The sequence below is a fragment of the Caloenas nicobarica genome, chromosome 5, assembly GCF_036013445.1.
Source record: "Caloenas nicobarica isolate bCalNic1 chromosome 5, bCalNic1.hap1, whole genome shotgun sequence".
NCBI lineage: Eukaryota > Metazoa > Chordata > Aves > Columbiformes > Columbidae > Caloenas > Caloenas nicobarica.
This window is the reverse complement of record NC_088249.1, coordinates 38,706,790-38,733,332: the sequence shown is the minus strand read 5'-3', so window position 1 is coordinate 38,733,332 and position 26,543 is coordinate 38,706,790. Positions and strand designations below refer to the sequence as shown.

Here is a 26,543-nt window from a genome sequence, read left to right as displayed (position 1 = left end):
GGGGCGAGGCTGACGCACTGGCTGTTGCAAGTATGGCACTTTGGAGGAGACAGCCTTCACTTAAATCATAAACTAGAGTGCTTGTGACCCAGCAGCTCAGAGGAATACAGGGTAATACAGCCCGTTCCTTGTGGGTATGGCTTCAGGAGGCTTTAAAGACAGACTAGCACTCACCTGCTGACTGGGACGAAAAAACATCACTGTGGAAAAGTGTAGCTGAGGCTTGTCAGTATTTCCAGGAACTGGCCACACAGCCAGGTGTGTATTTATGTAACTTGCTAGGTCCCAATATGGAACTTTTTGCACCCGGCATGAAGAACCCCATGTATAGAGCGTGTCCCATTTGTCTTGAAAGGTCCAATGATCTCCTTTTTAGGTGCTGCTGTGGGAAAACCAGTGGGGGAGGTTATTTTAACACTATGACAGCTTGTGATTATCAGACTGAAAGAGACACAGCCTGAAGCATTTCAAATGCAGGAGCTCACGTTTGCATGAGGACACCTTGCTGCACTGTTTGACAAGGGCAAGGCCTTGCAGGTGGCAAAATGGCTAACACCAAGTAGGAGCTGCCTGCAGGCTCTGCTTTTAGGAAGAGCTGGCCGAGTTTTCCACGTAGCCAAGGGATCTGTGCAGCACAGCACAGTCCTCAAGGTCAGGCTGTATGTGCAGTGTGGCACAGCACAGGCACACAGAACAGTGACCATCACCAGATCTGCCTGTGAGTATTGACAGTACTTTCCACAGTAGGGCAGGCTGCTTTAAAACACTGTGTAAACACACATGAATTACAAACTGCAAGAAATGTCGCTAGCTTCTTGAATTTATCTATTAATATTGCTGGTGAAAGGAAAATACAAAAAATTAAGCACTTCCCTTCCCTAGTCACTCAGCCATGCAGAATTGCTCCTAGAGCAGACACCTGTTATAATCAGAGCATTTGATTGCTCTATCCACACCAAAGCCCTTCTGCCATCAGATGAGATACTGTGATCTGGATTGCGGATCCGCACCTAGCAGGTGTAAGGTGAGAACAAGACAGAACACTTTCAAAACAAACATATGTTTATTCTGTTAAAAAATAAGAGTTACACTTGCACCAGAGGTTTCTTTGTAGTCAGAATGCCCTTCTCAAACAGCAGCGTGGCTAGAGAAATCTTGTCCTCCAAGGTTTCACATGGAAGGCTGTCCACACGGATGTGGTTTGGATAGGAAGACAGGAGAAATTCAATACTGTCTGTATACTCAGGATCTATCTCAAGGAACTTGGGTTCTTCCTTGTGATACATTCTCGAATTTTCTGTTGTGTAATAGAGCATCACACCCGCTTCTTCATTACACAATCTAACAATGCCATGGCGAAGGAGACGTACTTCTGTGTCTTTTGTTACCAGTATATCGACATCGCGGGGGCCTCCATCTTGCCACCGGGCCGGGAAGCCATACACACTCTGTGACTTTTCACTTTGCGTAAGCACCGGCGGGAGACAGTCATGAAGAAATGACTTGGCTCTCTGATCCACAGCAGCATCAATGGGCGCATAGCTAACGAGTTTCTTTATCAGGCTCTGCACCTTCTCCATAAAGGCCGTTCGGCGAGCATCAACTGCTTCCGAATTGGCAACCCCCATGTACCGCAGGTAGTCCATGGGAAGCCCTTGCCGGTACTCCACGTCCTCCTCCAGGGCCATCTGTAGGGCAGCTGGGAGGAGCTTCTCCAGGAGGTCCCCCCAGGAGTTCCTCTGGTAGGAGGATACAGTGATGTGGAGCGAGTGCGCATCGGGGAGACAGTCACCCTGGTGGATAAAGCCACGGGGGAAGTACAGCAGGTCCCCAGCCTCCAGCACTGTCTCCAGCATGGGCTCTCCAAGCTCAGCCTGTGTGAGGTTTGCACTGGAGAACTGGGGCAGCACTTCAGCATCTGTCCGGGGGCGGTAGACACGCCAGCGCTTCTTCCCCTCCAGCTGCAGCACGAAGGCCTCGATGTCATCATAGTGAGGGGCAAAGCCCTGTGTCCCTGGTGGCGTGAGGTACGTGTTGGCCCCTGCCATGCTACCAAAGTGCTCCTGCAGGATGGAGAGGAACTGCCAGACGGTGGTGGAGAAGGTCTGGGGACTGAGGAGCCGCAGGGAGCAGCCGTTCTGGTAGAAGTCCCAGACGACGGCGGGCAGGGCCCGGCCGGATGGGTTGTGCGTCTCCCGCACCCCGTCGGCATAGCTGGTCACGTCCAGGTGGGTGCCAAAGTGCACCTCGCCGCTTCGCACAGCGGCGTCGAAGTCGGCCGTGGAGAAGAGCCCCGCGTAGTAGCCGGGGTCGCCCCGCTGCACCAGCAGCGGCGCCCGCTCCCAGTGCTGCCCCAGGAACTTCCCCGGTGCCACCGGGGCCACCAGCCACCGGAACAGCTCGGCGGCCCGCTGCCGGCTGTCCTCCAGCCGTCCCAGCCGCCGCAGCAGCCCCACCACGCCGCCGCCCTCGCCCGCCGGCCGCGGGCCGCCCGGGCTCGCCGCAGGGCCGCCCTGCCGCTCCGCTGCGGGGCCGCGGGCCGGCGCCTTGGCCCGCTGCAAGCGGCGTGGGGGCTCGGCGGCGCTCAGCGGCGGCCGTGGCGGGGCCTCCGGCTCCGGGCCGCCGCTCCTCGGCCGCTCCTTGGCCGGCTCCACGCGGCTCGGAGGCGCGGCGGCGCTCAGCGGCGGGGCCTCCGGCTCCGGGCCGCCGCTTCCCGCCCCGCGGCGCCTCGGCCGCGCCTTGGCCCGTTTGCCGCCCGCGGGCAGCGGTGTCCCGCGGCGGCGCCGCTCCAGCCGCCCGGCCCCCGCCGCCCGGCGGTACACCGAGAGCGCCGAGAGCCGCCCCAGCTGCTGCCGCGGCAGCTCCGCGCCGCCCGCCGCCATGGCCGCCCGCCTGCCCCGCCCCGCCGGGCCGCTTCCGCCGGGGCCTCCCCTGCGGGCGCCCCGGGACCGCCCCGGACACGGCGTGTCAGGGCAGGTGGGGCCCGCGTGGAAAGGCCGCACGTCTGCCCGCGGAAGGAAGCATTAAATGTGTGCTTGTGATGCTGTATAAGACGGGATGTCTTATATTTTATCATCATATCCACTTAAAATATACCAGGCGTAGGTCCATCCCCCTGCCCCATAAAGGAAAGGTGAGGTGATCCCGCTGGGAGCTGCCGTCGCCACAGCTGTTCCCTGGCTGGAAAGCTGCTTTCTGTAAGGATGCTCTGAGCACGCAATCTTGCTTTTCCGAAGGTGTACCACAAAGTTGTGCTTTGGGACAGTGTAGAGTTACTTTACAGCCTAATGAGGTGAGATGAGGAAAACTTCATCCTAAGGTTCTGTTGCACAAGGAATAGAAATCCAAGTTGGATGGAGCCAGTTCTGGTGTGCCATCTCTCTTCTCCTTTCTTGTGCCTCTAATGGAGATGCCAAGTGAAAGGACATGTCCTCTTGAAGGATCCCAAAAACCAGAAGCCTGTCATGTCATGTAGTGTCTTTTTTTTTTTTTCTTTCCCTTTCCTAAATCCACTAGCTGCCTAATAACCTGGACAGACCTTTGTTGTCTCGCCATCTCTCTCCTAGGCCTGAAGCTTCCCAGAAGGATGGTGTCAGCGGCACTGCAGGGCAGCTCGAGGGCTGCTCTGCGTCCCCGGAGGCTACAGCTTCGGCACAAGAAGCTTTGCTGGAGGGCAGAGGACAGACCAGCGAGACCCAGCTCATGGCAAATGCGAAAAACTATAGGGGTTTGTATTGCCAGGCTGTGTTGATGGTTTTCTGATCAATAACAAGCTTCAGTACAAGAAATTCACTATGCAACACTTCTGTGAGAAAAATCTTTGATGGACACCGATAATTCATCAGAATGGATTTTGCGTGGGAATTTCATCTCCAGAGGCTGCTGGGAGTCTAAAGCATTCAACTGGAGCAATTACCCAAGCGTGCCCGGGCACCCTCTGGCTCACAAAGGCGTTATTAACCTCTCACAGATACGAATATCAGCTTCACACATTATGTTAAACAAGCAGCTAACAGTCACACGGCATGTGCAGATCTGTTGCGTGGGCCATTTAGCATCCTGGGCCTAGGATACAAAGCTGAAAAGTGATTTTTTTACCTCTTTTAACTCTGCCATTGCCAGGGTTTTAACCGAGATCTGCATTTCCGTTTTACCACAACTCAGGACCAGAAATCGTTAGTTAGGCCTAATGAGGTTGGGTTCAGCTGTTAAGTCTTACTTCTAGAACAGATGCAGACATCCTAGAGGTTTAAGGTTTTTTTAATTGCCTTAAAACCAGCACAAATCAGCCTCACATCCTGTCACTGTGCCACAAGCGGCCTAGACCCATTTTGTACATACGCAATAACAACTATTTTAATTTTGAAGGTGTTTTTCTGACAAGGTTCTGCCGGCACAGCCTTTGCAGCCGAAGCTGCGGGAAAAACGACAGCAGCACAAAGTCATCCTGTTTGTACTACGGTGGTTTTTAGCTAAAGAGCTGGATTTTGGCTGTCTGTAGGCAGCGCTTTTGTTTCCCATTTAAGGTCCTGAACGTTTTCGGCGCTGCCAGCAGGTGGCAGAGGCCGATCAGCGCTTTGCACCCCTGCGGTGGGAAACACGCGTGGAAGGAGATGCCGCATTTTCCTGGCAAGTTGAGTGGCGTGGATGGGGTTTAAAACGAGAGGGAAGCACAAGCAGCCCGGGCGTGCATGTGCAGGCTGGAAGAGAAGGGAAGGGTGAACTCTCTATTTCAATCCATTCTTTGTTTTCCCAAGGTTAAGCCCTGCTTACCAGAATAATCTTATCAGCTGAAACCATTTCAACAGAACTGGGCCCTCAACAAAACCGAGATGCAGGCGCTTTGAAATATGGTAGAAGTTAGGCTATTGTGTGCTTTAATTATATGTAAGCATGGGTAAATAGGCTTGGGGAGGGGAGACCTTTGAAAAACCTGGGCATCTGGGTTGTTATTTGTGTTGCCGTTTAATTTACTGGAGTGCAACTGATACTTCTCAGAAGAAGCTGGGCACTGTGCACAGGGGCTGACCTGGGTTACACCAGAATATCTGTAATGACTACAGCAAAGCTCTTCTGGATGTTTACCAGTACAGCAGGTTCAAAGTCTCATTCGAGGGCTCTGATCTTTGTAAGGATATCACTTTCTACCACCGAGAGACAGATGATTGACATTTGATTTTTTTTGATGTATAACAAAGTCTCAGAGGGAAGGACACAGTGGAAAATAATGGTGGTGAAATCTCTATGACAATAAAATGTTCCTTTGACAATTTAGCCTTTCTAATAGTAAATGCTTTCAAGAATACAGAATGTTGCTATTTTTCTGCATTACACAAGAAAGGGTTTTGACCTAAGGCAGAAACAGAGAGTTTCAGTATCACTTACAGAACACTTAGATGGTTGTCTAGGAATAGCCACAAGGTCTACATGCTGTTTTCATTCATTGTCCAATATTTCAAGGGAATTTGTCTTAAAGAAAGAAGAGTGTCACGTACAGCTCTTTAAATAAACAAAAGGGAAGTACCACAGATCTCTGAATGATTAGGTAGTCTCCAGCTGCTGCTCACATAGACAGAGTAGCAATTGGATGCTCAATTAAATTTCTTAATTAGAATTTAACACAAAGTTGCTCAGATTTTATGAGCATATAAGCTGCATTGCAAAGAGCCACACACGTTTTATTTAAGACGACATTAAAAATTTGGTGAGTACAACTTATTCAAGAACCATAAGTGACTTCAAAAGAAATAAGTAAGTGACACCTCAAAGAGATGTAGGGTTCATTTGATATTTTAACCTTATGCCATTCCCTGTTCAAATAATGGAAATCTCAAGTTTGAAGAGCAGTTTGGATAAGGCCTGATCCTGCAAAGCTGTGAGCAGTCTTCACTAACGAGTGGAAAAGGTGAAATCCTTTGCAATCCTCTGCATATTGGATAGTCAGTTGTTCACCACCATGCAAACTGCCCAGTACTTTCTCTGTGTTCCCGGGAGACCATTAATGTAAACCAGTCACTTTTAGAAAGTTAAACTCAGTTTAATCCTTTTTTTCATTATTACTTTGCTGGCAGCCTTCCTTTTGCACTGCCAGTTTTGTTTTCATGCCAAAAGCAATACTCAGTAAGGAAAAAGCACATTTCAAGCCTTCACTAACAGGTTTCCTTAGCTAGAGACCTGACAATCTTCCTCGTACAGCCTAGTGGCATCCAGTGTGTCATCACTGGAAGGACACTGGGCTGGATTGTGAAGCCCGCTCCTTGTTGTGAAAGCTATAAAGTTCACTGCCAGATAACAAGACTGAAAGCTAATTCAGGAACTGTTTCTCAAGAGCTATCCTCTGGCTCCCCTCATCAGAGTGAATGCACTCACTCACTGAAGCATCTCTTGGCAGAGATTTTGGCCTCTCTCCAGCTGTTTCTCTCTTCTCAGGGATTTTCTTATTCAGTGGCTGGTTGTGGTCTTTAATCCTGGTTATCTTGTACACAGAGCCCCACTGAGAAAAGAGGCCTTCCATGCCACGGAACAGTCCAATTAAAGCAAATTCCTAAAAGTAATAATTACAAGGTCTAGTCCTCACGCTGAAATTATCTTTTTGGAGGGATTTGGAAGCACAGACATTTCCTCTTGTCCCGTGTGACAATAAAATTCATACTTTGTAAGTTACAGCTGAATTTACATAGCGGATTTGAGTAGAACCCTTGACTAAGCTCACACACTCCCTTGACAATGCATACATACTTTCTAAACATTTAGAAATAATTCTGAGCATTTTTTGTGCTCTTAATAGACACCATCTAGCATTTGGTTGCACTGAGCAGATACCATCTGCAGTGACTCTGTAGGCAGTGACTAAATACAAAGCTGCAGACTCTAGGACTCCAGTCTTGTTGCTTTTCAGTGGAAGGAGAGAAGTAAATGGCCATGAGGGGAAAATCTCCATCCTAAATTGAAAGCAAAGAGAACATGAATGACGTATTTGCCCTGTAGGATTAATCACATCTAGACAATCAAGACAGAAGGTATAGTCAAGCTGTTCCTGCATGCATCATGTATCTTGTGCTAGAGAATATTCTTTTGATATGCACAGACTATGGCTCTTGACAAGCTGCTTGGGTGATGCTTTTCCACGGAAGAAAGACTTTAAAGGATTCTTGATATTCATATCCTTTCTGTATTAATGATGGCAATGGCATAGCTTAGCTCATTACATATCTTTATGCCTATTATTTCAAAATGAACATATAGCCGTGCTAATGTATAGCAGCACCATTCAACATTTGCTTCTTCTGTAAGTTTCTCCTTTTCAAAAGCCTTGCAAAAGTCTTTACCTTTTACTGCCTGTAAAAGCTGCCTGCACTGAAGTTTTTCTCCAGTACTCTGAAATCACTTGCTCACCTCTGACACAGCACTACCAAGATGGAAATACTGTGCAAACAGGATGTCTTGGTTTAGTAACCATATTGTTCAAGTCTACTCAGAGCATGACAGGGGAAACCCTGCATAGTACATGCATATTTGCTTCCCTTGGTAGATTTGTATTGCTACTAGACAATATGACACCTTTTAGAAGTAGCTTTGAACATTTTCAGTGCTCACACACACACACACAAGCTCCTGCTCTTTTACCTGTATTGTCAAAAAGATGGAATTCCTCTCGGGTTAGCACAGTTATAGAAGCATAAAAATGCTTGTGTCGTAGTATTTATGCTGGTATGGCTTGTTCCTAGAAAGGATAATATTACAGTGTGATTAGAGAAGGGAGATTTAATCACGGACATTGTTTTAGATAGCCAATAGGGGAGAATGATGTTAAGCCTCTGGGTATCTGCAATGAGGATACGGAGTTTGCATTTTCATGAGTGTGTGTGTAATATACTCTCAGGTCCTTAGGGGACAGCGGACCATCCTGCCATCCCACTGAGACCAGAGAGGATCTCAGCTAGAACGGCTCTGCTGGCAGGAATAAGTGGCCATGACAGGAACTGCCAAGTCCAATAATCCTGCATATTACCCTGTTCTTGCCCTTAAAGAAATGGTGGAAAGGGGGAAATTGGGTTGGATTTCTTGGGAATACTATGAATTCTCCCCCAGTTCTTTGTTATCCATAAGGATTAAAGCACCTTGAAGCCTTGCGTCCAGTATCAGCCCTTGCAGAATTAATTTCCTCCCTCACATGGAAACTCTCTGTGGGAAGACTGTCTACACAGAACATGACTTGGACCCCCAGCGCAGCACATCGAATGTGCAGTTTATGTTAGATATGCAGCTTGTCCAGCTCGGTGACCTTTAGGGTCATCGTCCTTTCCTTTCCCACCACAGCCCCCTTTCGCTTTGGTCAGCAATGACTATATGGGGAGGTCAAGTTAGGGAGAGATACAAACAGCCGAGCAGAGAAGCGGCAACGGCAACAAATCAATTTAGTTATCTAATAAATATTTGTAAAAGCTATACATATGAAGCATACATTAGAACTTTATTTACAGTAGCATGTCCCAGTCTTCTCCTTGCCAGCCCTCAAATACTTTTCATTTGGGAGCACAGTATCTTTATAATACAGGAATTATTCCTTAGAAATAAAGGTTTAGGGCACCATGCTTTATAAATAGCATTGTCAGAAATCCAGAGACTGTGAATAAGATGAAGAGTTAAACTGAAACTGCTGGGAATGCAATATATGAAGAGCTCTGCCTGGACAGGAATGTCTCTAGGTTTCATAAAAACAGAAGAAAACTCTGGACCAGTTTAAATGTCTTGTCTGGAATATGTTTGGCTCAAACACAGCTAGGTCGTGCTCCTGGCTGAGAGCAGCAGTCTGGAAGTAACTGAGAAGCAACTGTGAGAGGGAAGGCAGCTCTCTGGTTTTGCTTTCCTAGATGAGGGATGTGCAAAAAGATAGAAGAAGAAGAAAAAAGGTATTTTCTTCTTAGTTTAATTTGTGACCAAGGGGTAATTTGGGGGTCAGAGCATTAGTTTGAAACTCAGCATCACACTCATACTTTGGCCTGAGTACCTCCTATGTGAACTTGGTAAATGATTTTTGCACATGATGTTCTGAAATTCCCACTGATTTCAGTTGCTTTATTTTCTGCATGTTTGCCAGTTAACATTAAGGCCCACGTTCTTTGTTGCTCTGTTTCTTTGCTTGATTCAGAAACAAAAAGGAACAGGGCGGGTGGTGCATGCAGAAGGAAGATAATGATGCAGAGAAACCTCATGTAATCTTTGCATTTCAATTTCCTGATTTTTTTTTTTTTTCTCCAGCTGAATGTTCTGGGAACTGCTCTGCCTTGCATTTTGGATGAAGTAGCTGCTTGAAAGCCTGGCGAGAGGAGGCAGCTGTTGGAAATGTGTGTTCTGGATAACGTGCCCAGGCCAAGCCCTGTGCGCACAGTCACCCAGGTTCTGCCCGCAGAGGATTCCCCTGGGTGACTTCCCTTTGAAGCGCAGCCTCCCTGCTGAATTCAGCACCTGGTACTGCCTCTGCTTTGGAAATGGAGGCGCACTTGAGTTTCTTGGGCTCATGGAAGGAAACCCGAGAACATCTTGGATCTCAGAAAGTCCCAATCACGGCGGGTAACGCACAGCAGAGAGGAGCCTGCTCGCCTTTCCCCTGCAAACCCGGCCTCTAGCTGATGGAGGACATTACCGTGCACATCTCACCGCAGCCCCTGGGGAAGGTGACAGTCCTCACACGAAGCTTATTGGGGGTGAAACTGAGGTGGCACCAGGCCCCACGGCTGCTGTCGGCCTCGGCCTCCTCCTCACGCCACTAGCCCACAGCGGGGCAGCTGCCTCTCCTGCGAGGGGCTCCCCGGCAGCTGCCAGGCCGCCTCCCCGCTTGGGGAAGCCCCCACAGCAGCAGTGCCGGCCACACGTTTCGGGCCGGCGCCTGCCCCTGAGCAATCTCTCATGGCACGCAACTGCACCGGGCCCGCCTGCAGGCTCCTGGAGCCCGGCAGCCCAGCGCCTCGCCATTCCACGGCTTTGCAGAGCAGAAACCCCAACGACGGCTGGCTCTGCTCGCCGGCTCTGCCCTGCGGCCCCGCCTGCCCCGGAGCTGCCTCGCCGCTGCGAGGGAACGAGACCCACGGCCGAGCCAAACCGCAGACAGGCGGCCAACCGCTTAGTAGAAGGCACGTCCCACACCCCCGACATCAATGGGAGGCCCGCGGGTCTCCGGGAGGCGGGGAGGGGTGCTGGTTTCTGCCCTGACAGCCCAGGGAGGGGCGCGCACACCGCCACCACCCGCCTTCCCGCGGCGCGGCGCAACCCAACTCCCCGCCGCGCCAACACAGCCTAGAGCCGAGTGCAGAGGCGGGCCCATCACCGCAGCTGGCACGTCTGGCAGCCTATCCTGACCCTCCGTTCCGAGCGTTTCAGCCAATCAGGAGCAGCAGCAAAAGAGTGGGGGCGCCAAAGCCCCGGCGTGAATAAAACACCCAGGACCCGTGGGCGGGGAGAGGCGGGGTCGAGGCTTTGACGAGCAGCTTCTCGCAGCAATCCAAAGGCCGGACCACGGGGCGGGCGGCCAATGGGCCGCCGGGATGGGCGTGGCGGGCGGCGTGGGCGGGAGCAGTTGCCGGTGGGGCGGGGGGGGAGCGGCAGCGGCGGCGGCGCTGCTCGGTGGCGACGGGCGGCTGAGGAGGCGCTGGAGGGAGGAGGCTGCGGGCAGCAGGTGAGCGCGGCCGGGCCGCGGTGCGGGGTAGGGCCTTCGCCGCGGCAGGCGGGGGGACTGGAGCCGTGGGCGGGTGTGGCGGGGGCGTGCGAGCCCCGCGGGGTGCGGGGGGGGTCCGGGCGCGGGGTCTGCGCTGGAGGCGGGGGAAGCCTGAGGGGGCCGGCGGGCGGTGGTGGCCCCGGAAGGTGCTTGCGGGGGCCGGGGGAGAGGCAGGGGCGCCCTCCGGTCCCCACCCGGGGGGAGGGAGGAGGGGCGCTGGGGTGGACCCTGGCGCGATCCCCGGGGTGGGGTGGGGCGGGGGCCCGGCGCAGGTGGAGCCCGCGGGGGCGAGGGCCCTGCGGCGAGCGTCGAGCTGCCGGCCCGGGGGAGCGACCCCCGGGGCGCCGCCGCTTCCTGGTGTCCCTCTCCCGGGCCGCCCGTGCCTGCGGTTTCTCCTAGGCCTTGAATCCCGGCCAGGTTTCCGTCAGAGGGTCCCTCCGGCGCGGCCGCTCCCGGGCCGGCTGTCGCCGTGCGCGGCGCTTTGTATGGCCTCCCGCCCTGCGTGCGGCCGCGGGAGCGAGCGGGGCCGCCGGGGCTCCGGCAAGTTCGGGCTTCCCCTGAATCCTCCGCCTCGTCTCCGCGCTGTGAAGTTTGGGAGGCGTCGGGACGGGGCTCCGAGGCGGGGGCGCTGACGGCAGCGCGAGTTGTAGAGGAAAGGGCCCCCGCAAGCAGCGAAACTCGTCGCTTTTCACCCGGTCCGTGGCACGGCCGGTCCCTTTCTGCTTGTGCGACAGCACGGCAGGCTGCACAAAGGAACGGGCCGCGGGTTCGGCGGGTCCTGCGGGGCGCAGGGGGGATGGATGGGCGGCAGCGCCGGGCGGAGGGGCCGCGGTGCCCGGTGGGCGCTGACCGGGGCGGGCATCGCCTCCCTCGGCTCCCGGGAGATAATGGAGGGTTGGAAGGCAGCTTCTCTTTGCGATGCTCCGGACTCCTTTTATTGCACTTACGGAGATGAACAGTCGTCAAGAATGAAATGATGCATCCCTCAGAGGAGAGTTAATGTCTTGCAGCAGCTCCGGTCTACAACTTCTTCGGTCCAGTAGATTTATGTAACCTGCTCATTAATGGTTTATGAAATGATAAGGGAGCTTTTTGGCTTTATTTCTGTGTGGTACTGTGTTTTCAAGGTTGTTGTCAATGTTTCTCAATTCAGCTGCCTGGAGTAGGAGATGCTTATAACCATTAGCAGTGTCTGACTGTACAGTTTGAGGGGTTTTTTTGTTGTTGTTTTGCTTTGTTGTTGTTTTGTATTTTTGATCTCCCTACCTCTCCAGATAGGCTTCCGAATGAGGAGAGTGGGTAAAATGGAAGGCATAGTCATTCTGTTTGGCTGCAATATTACTCTAGGTATGGCTTGTAGCAAAAAGAGTAAATATTTAAATGGATTTCTGACTCATCAGTTCTATTTGACTTATTGATCTATGGTGGTTAATGCTAAAACGGTCTTCATGATTATGTAGAAGTTAATAGTTACCATGGAGAAAGAGTATTGTTTCTCTGCTCATCAGTGTGTGTTTTCCATTTCTTCATCTCTTAGCAATTCTCTGTGGAAATGCTGCTTTTTTTTTTTCCCTTAGCAAAAATTGTACAGAAGAAGTGAATAATGTGAGCAAAGTCCAAAAAAATAAAATTGAGAGTCCAAAAAAATAAAATTGAGATGTGTTCATCCTTGCCTGTGATTCTTAAACTCTTTTGATAGTCTGAGTTACCCTACAGTAATCTCATTTTAATCTGTAATTGAGTAAGGTGTTTTAAGCCTCAGTGAAAACTGTTTTACAGAACTCTTAAACATAAAACGTCAAAGAATTTTTTTTCCTAAAGTATACATATGAAATGCAATTCAAATCAGCTATTTAAATCCTTATTAGCGGAAAATTTATTTTTCAGCCTGGGAATTACTTTCCTGCATTTATTACTTCTCTTAAATATGTGGAAACTGAAGGTACATGTAAACCAGACAGAGTAGACAAGTTTGCTTATCTTCTTATGGGGGCCTTGTGAAACCCTCTGATTTAGTATTAGTAGCTGTCAGCATTATGCATTTAAGAAGAAAAAAACCCAACCAACCAAACAAACCAACAAGCCACACTGGACTCTTAAAACTTGCAAGGCTTCTAAGTATTACATTTTGTATAGCTACTTGCTGTCAGAATGATCTGTAAGTATTTTTCTTTCCTACCGTAATGAGCGTGGTGGGATAAAAACTCCTGAAATGACAGCAAAAATCCTTGCAGAAGTGCTTGCCTCCCCAGGAATAGGGCTATCAGGAAAACATATTGTTATAGAGTTTTTATCGTGTTTGTAAGAGCTTGTTACAGCACCATACAGGTTTCTTGAATTCTGCCTATAGCTGTTTTATTCCAGTAGTAATATTGGTGGAGCTGCACAACACTGGAAAAAAAATAAGTTGCTCTGATGCTATAGAAAGGTAAATCTTCTGTACTCTAGAAATGATGTTTTACAGAATATCTCAGGTGAGAGATTCTCATGGCAGCCTAAGCTCATGTAATTGCTGATTTTGGGGTCCTTTCCTACTTACTGCACTCAGCCAACAGTGCTGACCTTGTTCTGTTTTTGGGGGAAGGGTCAAAGGTTATTTATATTTTTATTTATTTTGCTAGCTTATCAAACAAGCTTGGTTTAAGCTAATGTGAAATCGTGGCCTTAGTCTTGCATTTGTAGTTTCTGTTGATCAGGGAACATATATTAAAATTATAGATTATGTGTTTAGTTCAGGGATCTCAATTTTAATAAATGACATTAGAACATATTGCTTTTCTGTTTTTTTCTAGAGAATACCAAGTATAAGCTCTGATCAAGCTAAGACTTAACATGTCTTCTATAGTCATGTTACTGCATTACCAGCAGAGCAGCTTTGATTTCTCTGGTAGAGCTTTCACCAAAAGGAGCTGGTTTTCTGTCAGTCCTTCTTTGCTGATCCAGCTGAAAACAGCGGTACAGAAAAATCTTGAGCTTCAGTTGGATCAGCTGCCTAAACTGGCTGACTTCATGCCTATGCAAATGTTACTGCTCGCATAGGAGGAGGAAGAGGCTGTGACCACTTTTTTTCTGAAGCAGCTCTATTTCGGTTTTGCCTAAGCTTGTCAAGAAACTTGGCAGCTTAAACTGGGACCGTGGTGGTCTTACCTCCTCCTTGACTGTGCATCTTCCCCTCCTGGCAAAGAAGCCTTTGTGGCTGTGAGTTAGGCAAAGTCAGGGAGTTAATCAGGCTGGTAATTAATTGCTTTTTTGCTTTGTTGGATTTTGGCTGGATTGTGTTCCTGAACTGGCTGACCATCAAGGTCAGGGGGTGGGAATGGGACTTCCTGTTGAAGTGAATGAGATAGGGGGTGGGAGATGAGGCCATATAGAAGCTCTGATTTAAATTTCCTTGAGCTTTTCTGGAACTGTACCTTTCCATCAACATGACTTGGGTTAACAAAGACCTATAGCAAGCTGTTATAAGCTGGCTTGGCTGATAAAACCTCAAATAAATTGGAGAGCGTTCTTCTGTTTTTCTCAGTTGACACGACGTGGGTGGTTACAGCAGCGAGCAGAGGATGAGTAGCCAGGGATGGGCCAAGCGCAGTAACCTCAGACTGACACAGCTGTGTCTGGAAGAAGATTTGTTCTCATCTTAATTGTGGGATCCATCAAATACCCATTGTGAACTGATGTTCTTTACAGTGTATAGTTAAAGCAGATGTTGCATCAGAAGGAAGAAAACTTTCATAAGTAGATCAGGAAGACACTTCCACTGTGCAGGAGGCAGCCTGGTGGGTTGTGGTTGTGTGCTTTTTTTTTTTTAATTGCTTTTTTATTGACTGAGACTCGCAAGCATTGATAGGCTGCCATCAGTCTAGGAGTATAAATGGCATCATGTCATGTGTAGCTGCAGTTACATATTCATCCAGAATCCTTTCAAGTGTGTTGTAGGAGGTGATACCTCTCTGAAAACTTGAATTGCTTTGTTCAGCATTTGTCCTCACAGAGCAATTCTTTGTAGAGTCCTGGTGTTCTATAGTTATCAGACGTGATGGCTTGAAGATGTTTCTGGATAGTAATTTATATGTGTTCTGTTTCTGTTGTGACTGAAAGTGTGTCAGGACGAATGATTTGTGTGTGAGAAATCAGCTGAAAGAGGAATATGAATGTCAAAATGTAAAGATGCTCTTGAGGAAAATGTGAAGCCAATAATTTCAGAGTTTGAGGGTCAGAAACAAGCTCTTAGCTTCTTTGAGTGCTGAATCTGTAGCATTTTTGAGATTTTTGCTGGTAGGTTTTGATACTAAAGCCAGAACCATACTGATTAGCTTTATAAGTGGAATAGTGGTTTCAAATACATTGTATTAAAGCTCAGACCAAACTGTTCGGAATTTTTTCTGGTTACCTTTTCCAGGAAACAACAATTTGGAACTTCCTGGTGAACTGAGTAGTAAAAAGTACTCTTTAATCTTTATATGTGCCCAGCGAGTTTATTCATCAGAACTGCTTTCTGTAGGTACGTACTGGGTCATTGGCCTGGGCTTCTTCACAGGGCACAGATCTAGGAGCTATAAGTACTCCTGAGGCTATTAAGAAAAAACATATACTGGTGTACTTGGCCACAACCACTCTTACTCTATGATAACTGTTCTTAATCTGAATGTGACCACTCTTATTCAGTTTATTTTTCTAGGCAAAAAACCTCAAACCTTTAGTGTCTTCCGTTCTACTCGTAATGTTGTTTAAACTCGATTCATGTAGTTCAAGCTTGTGTCAAGGCTCCACTCTCAGTAGTGAACTGATTTTAGGCTGTTAAAGAAGCTCATTTTGGTAATCCACCAGGACCGGAGATACCTTGGCTTTTCCCAGGCTCTGAGGTTTGCTGAGGGCACCACTGAGCGTGTGGCTGCCAAACTCTCCTAGTTACTTGGTTTGCCTTGCAGCTGGATGCTTAGTGGCTCTTAGATGCTCCGGTCTTCAGTTAGCTGCTACCTTTGTGTGTTGACTTCAGATTTCGAGTGAGGATAGTCTGCTTTCAAAGGCATTAGTTCGTCAACTGCTGGAGTAAAACTCTGTGGCGACGTGAGAATTTGTTCCCCGTACAGAGGAAAGATAGAAGTTAGGAACTTGGTTTGCAATTGGTAATAGGCTGTGTCTAAATTTTGTTTAGTAACTAATGGTAAAAGAGTTGGATTTGTGTTTTTACTTTGTATGCACATTGTGAGGGAAAAGCAGACATTTTCCTTCCTTCTAAATGTGTTTTAAGAGTAGCCTTCTAATTTTGTTCTTTTATTTTTTTATGTAACTTGGAAGCACTAGACCGGTTTCTGTGAAGCAAATAGCCAAATACTATAGTCCCATGAAACTTAATTGCTAGCTTGGATTTTTGATCTGGTATTTGTTTCTTACTCAAAGTAATAACTTCTGTGGAAAATAATTAGTGGGTACTTTTTCTCATTAAAAGACGGTTGATACTCATTTGATTTTTACAGGTTGCTATAACCACAGGGCTACAGAAATATGCAGGCTGGGCACTGGGGCTCACGGCTGGCTCATGCCTCTGCAGTGGGATGGGTGAATTTTGCAGCCTTTTTCCCTGCTTTACTAATATGCCTTTGTAAGGTATATACTTTTTTTTTTTAAGGCTGGCTATTTTATTGTCAAAGTCTGCTTAACATGGTCTTTCTGCTGACTATTTTTCATTTACAAGAATGGGATGCGATGCTGTTTCCAAAAAGCCTGTGTGGCTTAATCTGGTCTAAAAAGCCTGAGAAAGAGTTTACCTGTCATTAAGATGGTACTAGTCAAGGTTTAGCACGTTGTGCTGGGCTGGGGTTCCTGCGCATGTTCTTTTTTGTAGTCCCGATCGATGCAGAGTCTGTGTTTATGTCGAGTCATCGCATTTCAGGTTGAAACGTATATCACCTGCGCATCACATTCCCTAACCCAGCCTGAAAATATCATGTATGAGAGTGTGTCTGATTTAAGGTCTTACATAGACCAGGTTTAATAGAGTTCAGTGGTTGTGATATTGGTTTTACTTTTTGTATTTTAGCAGATATTTATTGATACAGAAGCTTTTTGGGGTTTATTTCCCTCTGCTCCCCTCCAGTGAATTAGCAGTAGTCTACTTAATAGTTAATTGTGCACTCTTTCATATTAACACGCCTTGAAAATTATCAGAGGTTAAATTACAAAGTTTTCAATTTTGCTCATGTCTGTAAATTTTGATATTTCTGTGTAGGTTACAGTGTGTGTGTGAAAAACATCTCTTATGTAACGTGCTCTTTCTTTAACTGGGTTTGCATGCGGTGGCTTTGAAAGAGCATCACAACATTCGTATAAATCTTTATTTACATGTTAGGATTACTTGCTCTTTTTTTTTTTTTTAATTGACATGAATTTGTTTTTTGGAGGTAATTTGTTTGTTTAAAGTGCCTCTCAACTGTGCCATGCATGGATTTTCCTATGTAAAGAAAGTAACGTGTGAAAAGCCACTCGGTCTCTGCGCAACAGGGCGGCCCTGCGTGTTCCTCTGAGCTTGGGAGCAGAGAGCCAGCCAGGACTGCGATTCGATCAGTCTGTATCTTTTTGCCAGGATACTTACCAAAAGGTTCTATAAAATGGTTGGTTTTATAACAGTCTTTTCAGAGTTGATGATGTATTTTTTTCATCTAAGCTATGTCTTGGCTTTACTGTGTGCAACTTGCCGATAGAAGAGGGTCACTGAATGCTCTGGCAAGCTCTCTGGATGTGTTATGTTAGGTGCATTATACTACTATTGGAATATGGATTGTTTATAATTTCATTCAAATGTCTGTAATAGTGTTATGCAGTGGATTTTTTTTCCTTCAGATTTGATTTTGTTTGGGTAAATTCTGACCTGCTAGCTTAGATGGCCTAGAGACTCTTCCATCACCAGACTGTAATGAATGGGATGGTAACTAAGTTAAGTCATTTCTGTGCTGTCTCCAGGAATAGTGCAGTGGTACCTCAAGATAATTTTTAGGTTTTTCTCTTAGCCTTTTACTTTGTGTCTTGGATTTTCATAAGGAGTACTCAAAGTCTGTGAGTGTTACCCTCCAAATAAGGTCACTGTTTTCTTTTTCCTCAATACTGCAGTATAAATGTTTATAATTCTTCAAAGGCATTAAAGGAAAGCTTGTAATATTGGCTTGGCACAAACTTGAACAGCCAAAATATAGAAATATTTTTTTGCTGTCTAGCAAGGTAGGGTACATGGCTTTAAAGAAGTGTTTGCATAGTACTATCTGAAAGTTTTCCTCATTCTTAAAAGTACAACATTTGTGCCTCAGAAGTGACCTTAATTGCTTAAATGCACAATCTTGAATGTTGATACTGACATAAGTGTCATGTCCATTACTTCACATTTCAGACATGGTCCTGTGCTTCAGTTTTATTTTCAGTTGTAATCAATTATTCTCTGTGTAATTAACTCTTGCTTTGGACATTGACTTTGCGTGCCAGAGTTTGTTCTCAAGGTAGTCATATCCACATAGTGTTTAGTATCTTGCCTATGCATGGACCAGGAACATAACTGGGGCTAGAAAAAGTCAACGTGGTTTCTCTGCCTATGCTATTTGTTGACTTTAAGCCAAGGATCCAAGTCTGCAAATCTTAGAGAGTAAAGAATGTTCATCATTCAAGTGAAAAAAAAAAAAAAAAAGAATAGTCTCTAACACATAGTAATTTAACAACTGTTAAACTGCTGTTCTTGTACCGTAGATTTAGTTCTTCTGAGGCAGGCAGTGCTGAGGTAGAAATACAGATGCACCAAATTGTGGAAGGGTTATTGTTGTTTTGAAAGTCCTAAGGATGATTGAAAAAGTTGATAAAAGTAATTATTTTTGAGGAAATCCAGAATTAATATCTGAATCTGTCTTAATTTCCTTATTCCTCAATTTCCTGTCTTAATTGCTTAATAATGTACTGTAGTGCTTTGCTGTGAACGAGTATGGTCACTTGGTTGGAAAAAAACAGTTCTTCACAAAATGGCTTTTCTCTGCTGTGGAATGTTATGTCACCTGCAAGAATTTGTTTGATTTGATAGTTTATTACTCTCATTTCCTGCATTTTAGAGAAAACAAATAGGTATTTAGAGGTAAGAAACTTTTTGGAAGTGTGATGTGTCCTGGAATTATCTGAGATGCTAGATTGTGTTTTCTCTCCAGGCTTGCCTGATGATGGCTACGCTTCTTGCAATTCTGAATTCCAATTTAGCATCCCAGGACTGTTTGATTGTATATTCATTTCTTGAACTGAATAAATGATAAGAATGATTTGTTTTTTCCAGGTTTTGTTTTCGTCAGGATCAGTTCCCTGTTTCCACTTCTGCAAGCACCAGCACTGGAGCTTTGGGTGGGGGAGAAGAAGCAGAGAGGCTGTGCTGGCGCTCAAAGGAAGTGCCAGGGATCCTGCAGATGGCTAATGAAACTGTGAGCTAGTGCCTTTTGGAAGTCTCCTGTCTGCCTGCCTCTCTCGACCTCAAAAGGTCCCACCTGAGGTGAAGGTTATACATTCAGGAGCTCTTTCCCTGGAGTTTCTTCTAGATGCATAAGTGATCTCTGCATAGGAGAGGGGCCACCAGTAACAATGGCCTATGCCTCTTCAGTAGAGAGGCACCTGTAGCTCTGGTAGTGTGAGCAGCAAACTGCTGCTTGTCTTGCCATATGATGTAGAGATGAGAACACATTTCAAATCCATCAGTGATGGTAGATCTTCTGGCTGCCACCACATTGTCTTGCTGTCTGCTTCTAGTAGATGGCAAGATATTATCTGAACCAACTGGATTCTGCTCGTTGCCTTAGTCCTTGCTCCCAATGTAGTGTATCACAATCTGGTGGCCAGACTTAGTTCTGTCCCCTCTCATGGTAGCCCTAGAAGTGGGGGTTTCTGCAAGTAAAGAGTAGTAATTGAATGGATGCCTTGCTTTTTATGGCATTGCATCAAGTGGGAAATGGATCCAATTGGTGTGGGCAAAATGTAGGCAAATGCCGAAATGATTAATGAGGTGATTGTGAAGATACCATTTATCTTGCTAATGATAATGCTACCTTACAAAAAAAAAAGTAGTCCCAAATCTTCCTTCCTTCAGATTTTCTACAAAGAATGGAAAACTTCATTGCTTTTGTGGAGCTAGGCTATGGGATTGGGTTTTTGTTCCACTTTCACTCATTGTCTCTGCTCCACTTACATCTGAAAGTGTACAAACATGCTTCCTCCAGTCTTCTTAATGTGACTTTCATGTAAGTGATTGCTTATTGTTCAGTTTAATTCTTCAGTGTTTGGTCTATGTAAATTCTGCATAAGCTTCCTTTTTGCTTTGAAAGATGGTCTGGCAACTTTCTAATGTGCATCTTTCTGCTGTAAGACATATCACAAGTATAAAAACTGATTAGTTGCAACTATGCTTGCCTTTATCTTCATGAAATAGCTAATGATTTGTTGACTCATCTATGAGAGATGGCATTACATCGGTCTAGTTCTGTGCAGAGACACTCGATCAATCTACTGTAAATTGCTGTCCTAGTTTCTTCAGTGAAAGGGCCTGGCGTCTGCCAGTCTTGTGTCATATCACCCCCAAATCCTGAGGACTACTGTTCTATGGTAGGTGTAAAATGGCTATAGCTGTAGTATTTTGAAATTCAAGTTAGAATTAATTCCATCTTCTGGGACTTGCTTTCAGATATACTTTGTGGCATTTGTGGGTATCACCAGCAATTCACGGCAGAAAATTGTGTTTTTATACTGCACTTTCCTTGGTTTACCAAGTGGTACAGCATTTATAAGGCATGTATGGCTGGCAGGGCTCTAGACAATACTGGCTTAAAGCTGCAAACCTAATTCCTGGGACATTCTGTTTTCAGAAAGTGGGGAATGGTACCAGTGCAAAATACATTGGGAAATGCTTCTCTTGACAGCTATTTACGTGGAACCATGAAGAGCCCTTCAACTCAGGACTTAATAGTTCTTAAGGTTTAAGCAAAGTAGCTTGAATCCTGGTAATTCTTAGCTCTTGCTTCTTTTAGGCACAGCAGAATGATTGAAGACAATTATCAATTTAGAGAAGTAGCAAGGATAGTCTTGGGATGATTTTTTTTTTCTCAGAAGCACCACATTAGGTGTTTTCATCTTTTAAAACCAAACAAATAGTAGTTGCCACATCAAATGTCATTAATCAGTACTTATTTAGATTCAGTAGACTGTTTTAAAAAAAAGTATTGTTCCCCTCGTAATCCTGGTATGGAGTGTATGGACATCAATCTCATTTATGCTTAGGTGCTAAAGCAAGCTGTGTTACTGTATTAAATTAGATGTTGCATAATTCTATGTTTACTTTGGGGACCTCATTATCTGCCGTTTTAAGTTTGGAACTGGGTTACAGAAGTTCCTGGGTTTTAATGCTTTGCTTGCATGCAATTTAGAAGTTGTTTTCTTTTTTCCTAAAGATAGGAATTCATATTCCCATATCCTACCCACAAGTCTTTAGTCCCAATAGTATTTGTAAAGGACTTAACCAAGAGAACTATCATTAATGTGTTTTATTTTCTTACAGTTAGTTTCCTAATGGGGTTGGGATCATTTAAGTTCAGACACTTGGAAAAGTGTGAGGTGGTTACTGTTTTGACTGCAACATATTTCATTACTCTCAGTCTTGTCCAGAGCAAAATTAGGGAAGTTCTTCAGATCCATTTAGGGTTTTTATGACTCATCTTTCTGGGAATAGAAATATCACTTACGGTTTATCTGAAAGGCGATCAGAATAGTTTAACATGCTTAAAATTCTCCTTTATTTTGTACTAAGTCTACATCGTGTAGTGGTCTCAAAGCAGGTAGCAGAACGTTTCTTTAACCATGACTAATGGAGCATCTCAATATCAGAAATTCAGGTGTTAACAGGAAGGGAGAGAGGCAGGACAGTAGCAGATTGTATAATTCTCTGCTCAATCAGTGAAATAAATCCAATGTGCAGGACTCATTCAAAATAGAATTCTTGTGGTACATAGGAAATAAAGGATGTTGAGGAAAATTGCAAATTCTTTGTGGATTTTTGCAAACTAAAATGTTCTGTGGTGTTGCACAAGTTGCTGAAGAGGCAACTGGTTGATAGATCCTCTCTTTTTTTTTCCCCTACTTATTTTCCTTAACCATCTCCCATTGAAGCATCAAGGGGAAAGATGCAGGTTCTTTTGATGAAAGACAAACTTGTGAGATCTGGTTTAGTTTATTTTGTTCTACAGATCTAGTTGCTAATAGGTTATTTGGGGTTAAATTCAGAAGACTTACATTTTGCAATGTTAATGTTTAGGTTCTTGGCATGCCAGACTCAGGGTTTTGAATCATGTGTTGCTTCTTGTGTGGTGCAGGGTGGAAAGTTAGGAATGAAAGAATGTCATTGAAAAGAAAGGGTATTTACTGCTCAGCGTAGCAAATAAAACACAGAGATGAGACTTGAGACCTCTTACTTTCTAGGTTTAAGGTGCCACACTGTAAGCTGCAAGATGCTTATGACCCTTGGGATTTATAGTTGTAAGCCTCTTTTGAAGTTTAAAACATTTCTGTGGTTCGTGGGTCATTCCTTCTAAAATACCACTGAAGAAGGTGGTAGATGTGCCTCTAGGCAGTGTTATGTCATTCAGAGAAACAGCCCAGGGTGTGGGCTGTAAGCTCAAAAGTGTATTTCCCAAGCAAGCTTTGTTCGCTAGCAGCTATTTTTGATCCTGGCAGTGACACTACTGAGGATGTCCAAGGGTGGTCCTGAATATCTCGTGAATTCTTAACCTGGCTGTTCACTGCCACTTGTAGAAGTGTTCTCATTGCCCGTCATGTGCTTCTGCAGTGTCTTCTGCATTTGACTTCTTTGTAAACCATAACCATTCAATGAAACCAGCAAAAAGTGAGTATTTTCTGCTGCTGTGATGAGCTGGATTGTCTCTGAGCGGTCTGGCAAATGCTGAGGTAAGGGAGAAAGGGAACTACAGGGAGCAGTGGGCAGTTGGATTGGTACAGGTGCCTCCTGCAACCTGGTCTTAAATGTGTGTGAAAGGATGGTGGTTTACATCAGTGTAGGTTCTCCAGTGCAGGGAATAGAAAAGGACATTTGCAGCTAGTTAAACCCAGCTGGGATGAGAGCAACAAGGTTGTCTTTGTATTTGGGGGCCAGGGGGGTGGGGGGGAAGTTGCACAAAGTAGTAAACAACAAAGGAGTTGCCCTTGAAAAAGTACAGTGTTTCAACTTCTTATGAGGGGGAAGCGTTTCATGTCATCACTTTGAGATGTTCCTCATTCCAAAAAAAGTAATAAAAGATGCACTGGACAAGAGAGGTGGGCCAAGGGCAAGCATGGCCTTCAAGCCCAGCTGCGAGGGCCCCTTTCTGAAGGAGGAGAGGATGGTGGAAGCTGTGGTGACTGACTTGGGGACTGTGGGGCTCTTCTTTTTTCCTCTCCAGTGTATGGATGTAAAACTTTGACTTGGTATGTGTGGGTTTTTTGTTTTGAATGAGGGCTACTTGATCCTATGGAGGTATTTAAAAGACATGTAGATGAGGTTCTTAGGGACATGGTTTAGGGCTAGAGTTAGGTTATGGTTGGATTTGATGATCTTGAGGGTCTCTTCCAACCAAAATGATTCTGTGATTCTGTATGGCAGGTAGGTTGGTGTTAGGTGGGTGGTGGGGGGAAGCACCAGCTTTGAGGAGATCTGTTGAGTGCCTGAGCTGTGTAGCCATGACAAGAGGGAACAAGTGCTGGGCTTCCATGGGAACAGGTGTGTTAGAGAACTTCACTTACGCAAAAGCTTGAGCAATGGTAAACTTCAGTCTGTGAGAGGAAGGAGCTTATTGCTTGTGGGTTCTTAATGTCTGCTGTCATCTCACCCCAGTGCTGACTGCCCTTCTCTGTCTCTTGGGGGAAGAAAGAGAAACCTCTTGTCTGCCTGGGAAACCTGATTTGTTTTAGGAGCTGCTTCATACTGTATAGAGAGCTCAGTGAGCATTGATTTTTTTGAGGCAGATGCTGTAATGTAAATAAGCATTTATAAGTTGGTTTCTGAAATGTCTTCATTTAATCAGCTCTTGCTTTCAGAAAGGCTGCATCAAACATAGCAGAATTTGTATTTCTCTGCTTGAAACCCTGAGGCACTAGCGAGTGCAGGTGCAGCCACTTGCCCTGACTGTTTGGTACAATCTATAAAAGTATGTATTTCACTTGTTAAAGATGGGGAACCATCAGTTTGCTGCATCTAACCTGTTCCAGGCTGTAGTTGGGCATGATCGCTGTTACTGCGTTCTGTGTTACTGAAGCATCAAGTCTACACCTTTTAATGTTAACTACTGCTTACCTTTCTAGCAAAAGTGTGTAGCAGTACCAGGTACCCACACCTGGACTAGTAATGTTGTAGCTGATTGTCAGGCTGTTAGTCCCCAAACAAGGTCTGACAAGAGTACAGAATTCCAGGAAAAACATCTGTCAACTTTTAACAGCCTGTGCAAGGAAAGCTAAAGTATAGCTGAGCTCGATTAAGTTTGAAATTCATCACGTGGACTAGTTATTAGTGAGGTAAACACCTTGTATTTATGGAAGAGCTAAAGAATTTTAGCCATGAAAGAAATGCTGTGTGATTATAGACTCAGTAATGTTTATTTGGGTAGGAGGAAGTGTTTAATTTCAGTCTGCACCAAACAACTTTTCTGTAATACTTTGTGATGCTAAATGCCAAGTAATCACTGTTTTTAAAAGTTATTTTGAAGTAAACTTGCATGTCACATGTAACTTAGGAGAAGAAACTGAATATTAAGTATGCTTTGGTTTGTTTTCCTGGTAAAGATGCCTGCTGTGTTTATTCGGATATACCTTAGTACTTTATCCATAACATTTCTATGGAATTTTCTGACTGTTAGTTTGCAGTCTGTTTAAAGATTGGTGACTGAGCATTACTGTGTGCAAGTCTGACTTTAAATAGGCGGTAAACAGGACAGTTTGAAATATGTGGTTTCCCGGTTTGTTTAGTTCTGTAATGAGTACAGCTATCTAGAAAAATCGTAATGAGATTATGTATGCTTTGATTTTATTACAAGGAGTCTGGTTTTGCCAAAAACTTCCCAACATAACCGCTGTAGGTTCAGTTTTATTGTGGATGCAGAACTGTGTGTGCCATTGTAAAGTCCAGCTGCTTGTGCCATTTAAACACTGTAATCCGTTCTTACTCTTTGCTTTAAAAGCTTCTAAAATTGTTAGTAATTCACTGATAGGATGTTATTTGGGCTTGAGTTCTAGTAGGAATGGTCAATTTTGAGAAATGAGAGTGTGTGCTTTTCTCCCTACCCTCTTCATTCTGGTGCGTGACACCAAATGGACAGTTTATTTGCTGTGGCAGAGCTGTGATTTGACTCCTTTTGCCGAATGGAGTTGTCAGGTCTCCTGTGTGTTGATGCTGTAAAAGTGATCCAATAAAACTGTGTGTGTGTGTTAGGTAAATCTTATTTTTATGCCAGAAGTAATGAGAGGTTATTCCTATGATCGTATCTTCAAAAGCAGATGTTCTGGTGTTTCTAGAAAAGCTCTACCAGTTGTTCTAGTAATTTCTAAATCTCTACGTATAGACAGGCATTCAGATTTTTAAAGTCAGAGTCCAAGTGAAGGAAAATCAGATAACCCATCCCTGGTTTGCTGGAGACAAAGATCAAAATTCTTTCTGAATTTGGCAAGCAACTCTTGCATTGTTTTGTGAAACTGACCTTTTTAATAACTCCTTGATGCCTACATCTTTGTGAAATAGCTTGTACGTGGGCACAGGGGTTCTGCTGGCAGGTGTCAGAGTGGGCTGCCTCAAAACGAAGTGTGAGACGTGCTTAGGCATGGAGATAGTCCTACAGATATGCTTTAAGAAGATAGCGGCAGAGAAGTCTGAGCCCAGGCAAAACTATAAATAATGGATGCCTTTGAGCACTGTTTAATACAAAGGAGGTGTCAGAATAATAAAAGTGATTGATAATCCAAGTTATTTGCTGACATCCTCCCTCCAGAAATTATTACTTATGTAACTAGTTTAATTTTCTTAAATTATAGTGGGAGTGAGTTGCCTTGAGTCCAGCTAGGTTTATCCAACTTGTTTAATTCTGATAGCAGTTATTTCAGATTCTGACTTTGCAACTCCTCTGATGTGGCTCTTCTGAGAACAAGCTCTTCACTATGAATGTGAAGAGGTTCATTTCAAAGTGAAGAGTTTAATAGAAATTGAACTAGGAAAAAGGCCGAGAGTCTTCAAAGTGAGAATGCATATTAGCAGAAACATTGTGTGAGGCTTTTTGAGAGCAGTTTTTGTTTGATTCTCAGATAGTCTGGATGAAGTTCACCTTTTTAAAGTTGATATAGAAAGTTGTGGGTTTTTTTTTCCCTCTTCTACTCATTTCATAAAACTTGATCATGCATCAAATTAATTTTCTTCTTGTCAAACCCAGTTTTCTATTATTCTTCAAGTGGGAAAATTTAAAAGCTTAAAACTTTTAGAAGACTTGAAAGGGCAGATGTTATCCTGGAAAGGCACATTTTCATACTGAGTAGACGAAAGAACACTTCCTGCTCCTTTTATAGTGAGATATGCTAGCTCAGAACAGGCAAAGCTTTCACCTGGATATGGTTTCCAGCTCTTGTCACCTGTCCTCTCAGTCCCACAGGTGCTGCCAGGTGGACTTGCTGCTGCTGGAGTTCAACCATCAGGTGCTGTTTTGGAGCAGTTGCCAACCTACAGGCTGTAGAGGCCTCCGACTAAATTGTGCAAGTGAAGACCTTCCTGCAGAAGTACTGCAGGACTCGGTACCTGAAA

The 26,543-nt window shown here is 45.2% G+C and overlaps 2 protein-coding genes across 4 annotated transcripts in view; one reads left to right on the top strand and one right to left on the bottom strand.

Annotated features, from left to right (window-relative positions):
• Positions 1-1,077: 1,077 nt before the first annotated feature.
• Positions 1,078-2,885, bottom strand: RIOX1 (ribosomal oxygenase 1). The gene has a single exon (XM_065636513.1). It carries the CDS (start codon positions 2,880-2,882, stop codon positions 1,086-1,088), a length of 1,797 nt encoding a protein of 598 aa, XP_065492585.1. The 5' UTR covers positions 2,883-2,885; the 3' UTR covers positions 1,078-1,085.
• Positions 2,886-10,587: 7,702 nt separating this feature from the next.
• The window catches only part of NUMB (NUMB endocytic adaptor protein), a 94,772-nt gene continuing 78,816 nt past the window's right edge, over positions 10,588-26,543 (top strand). For all 3 annotated transcript variants that reach the window (XM_065635370.1, XM_065635369.1, XM_065635367.1), the window contains exon 1: positions 10,588-10,675. The gene's annotated coding sequence lies outside the window, so the exon portion shown is untranslated. The remainder of the gene's footprint in view (positions 10,676-26,543) is intronic.

Excerpts from the sequence above, each read along its gene's own strand:
- RIOX1 (XM_065636513.1), bottom strand. The coding sequence starts at position 2,882 with ATGGCGGCGGGCGGCGCGGAGCTGCCGCGGCAGCAGCTGGGGCGGCTC.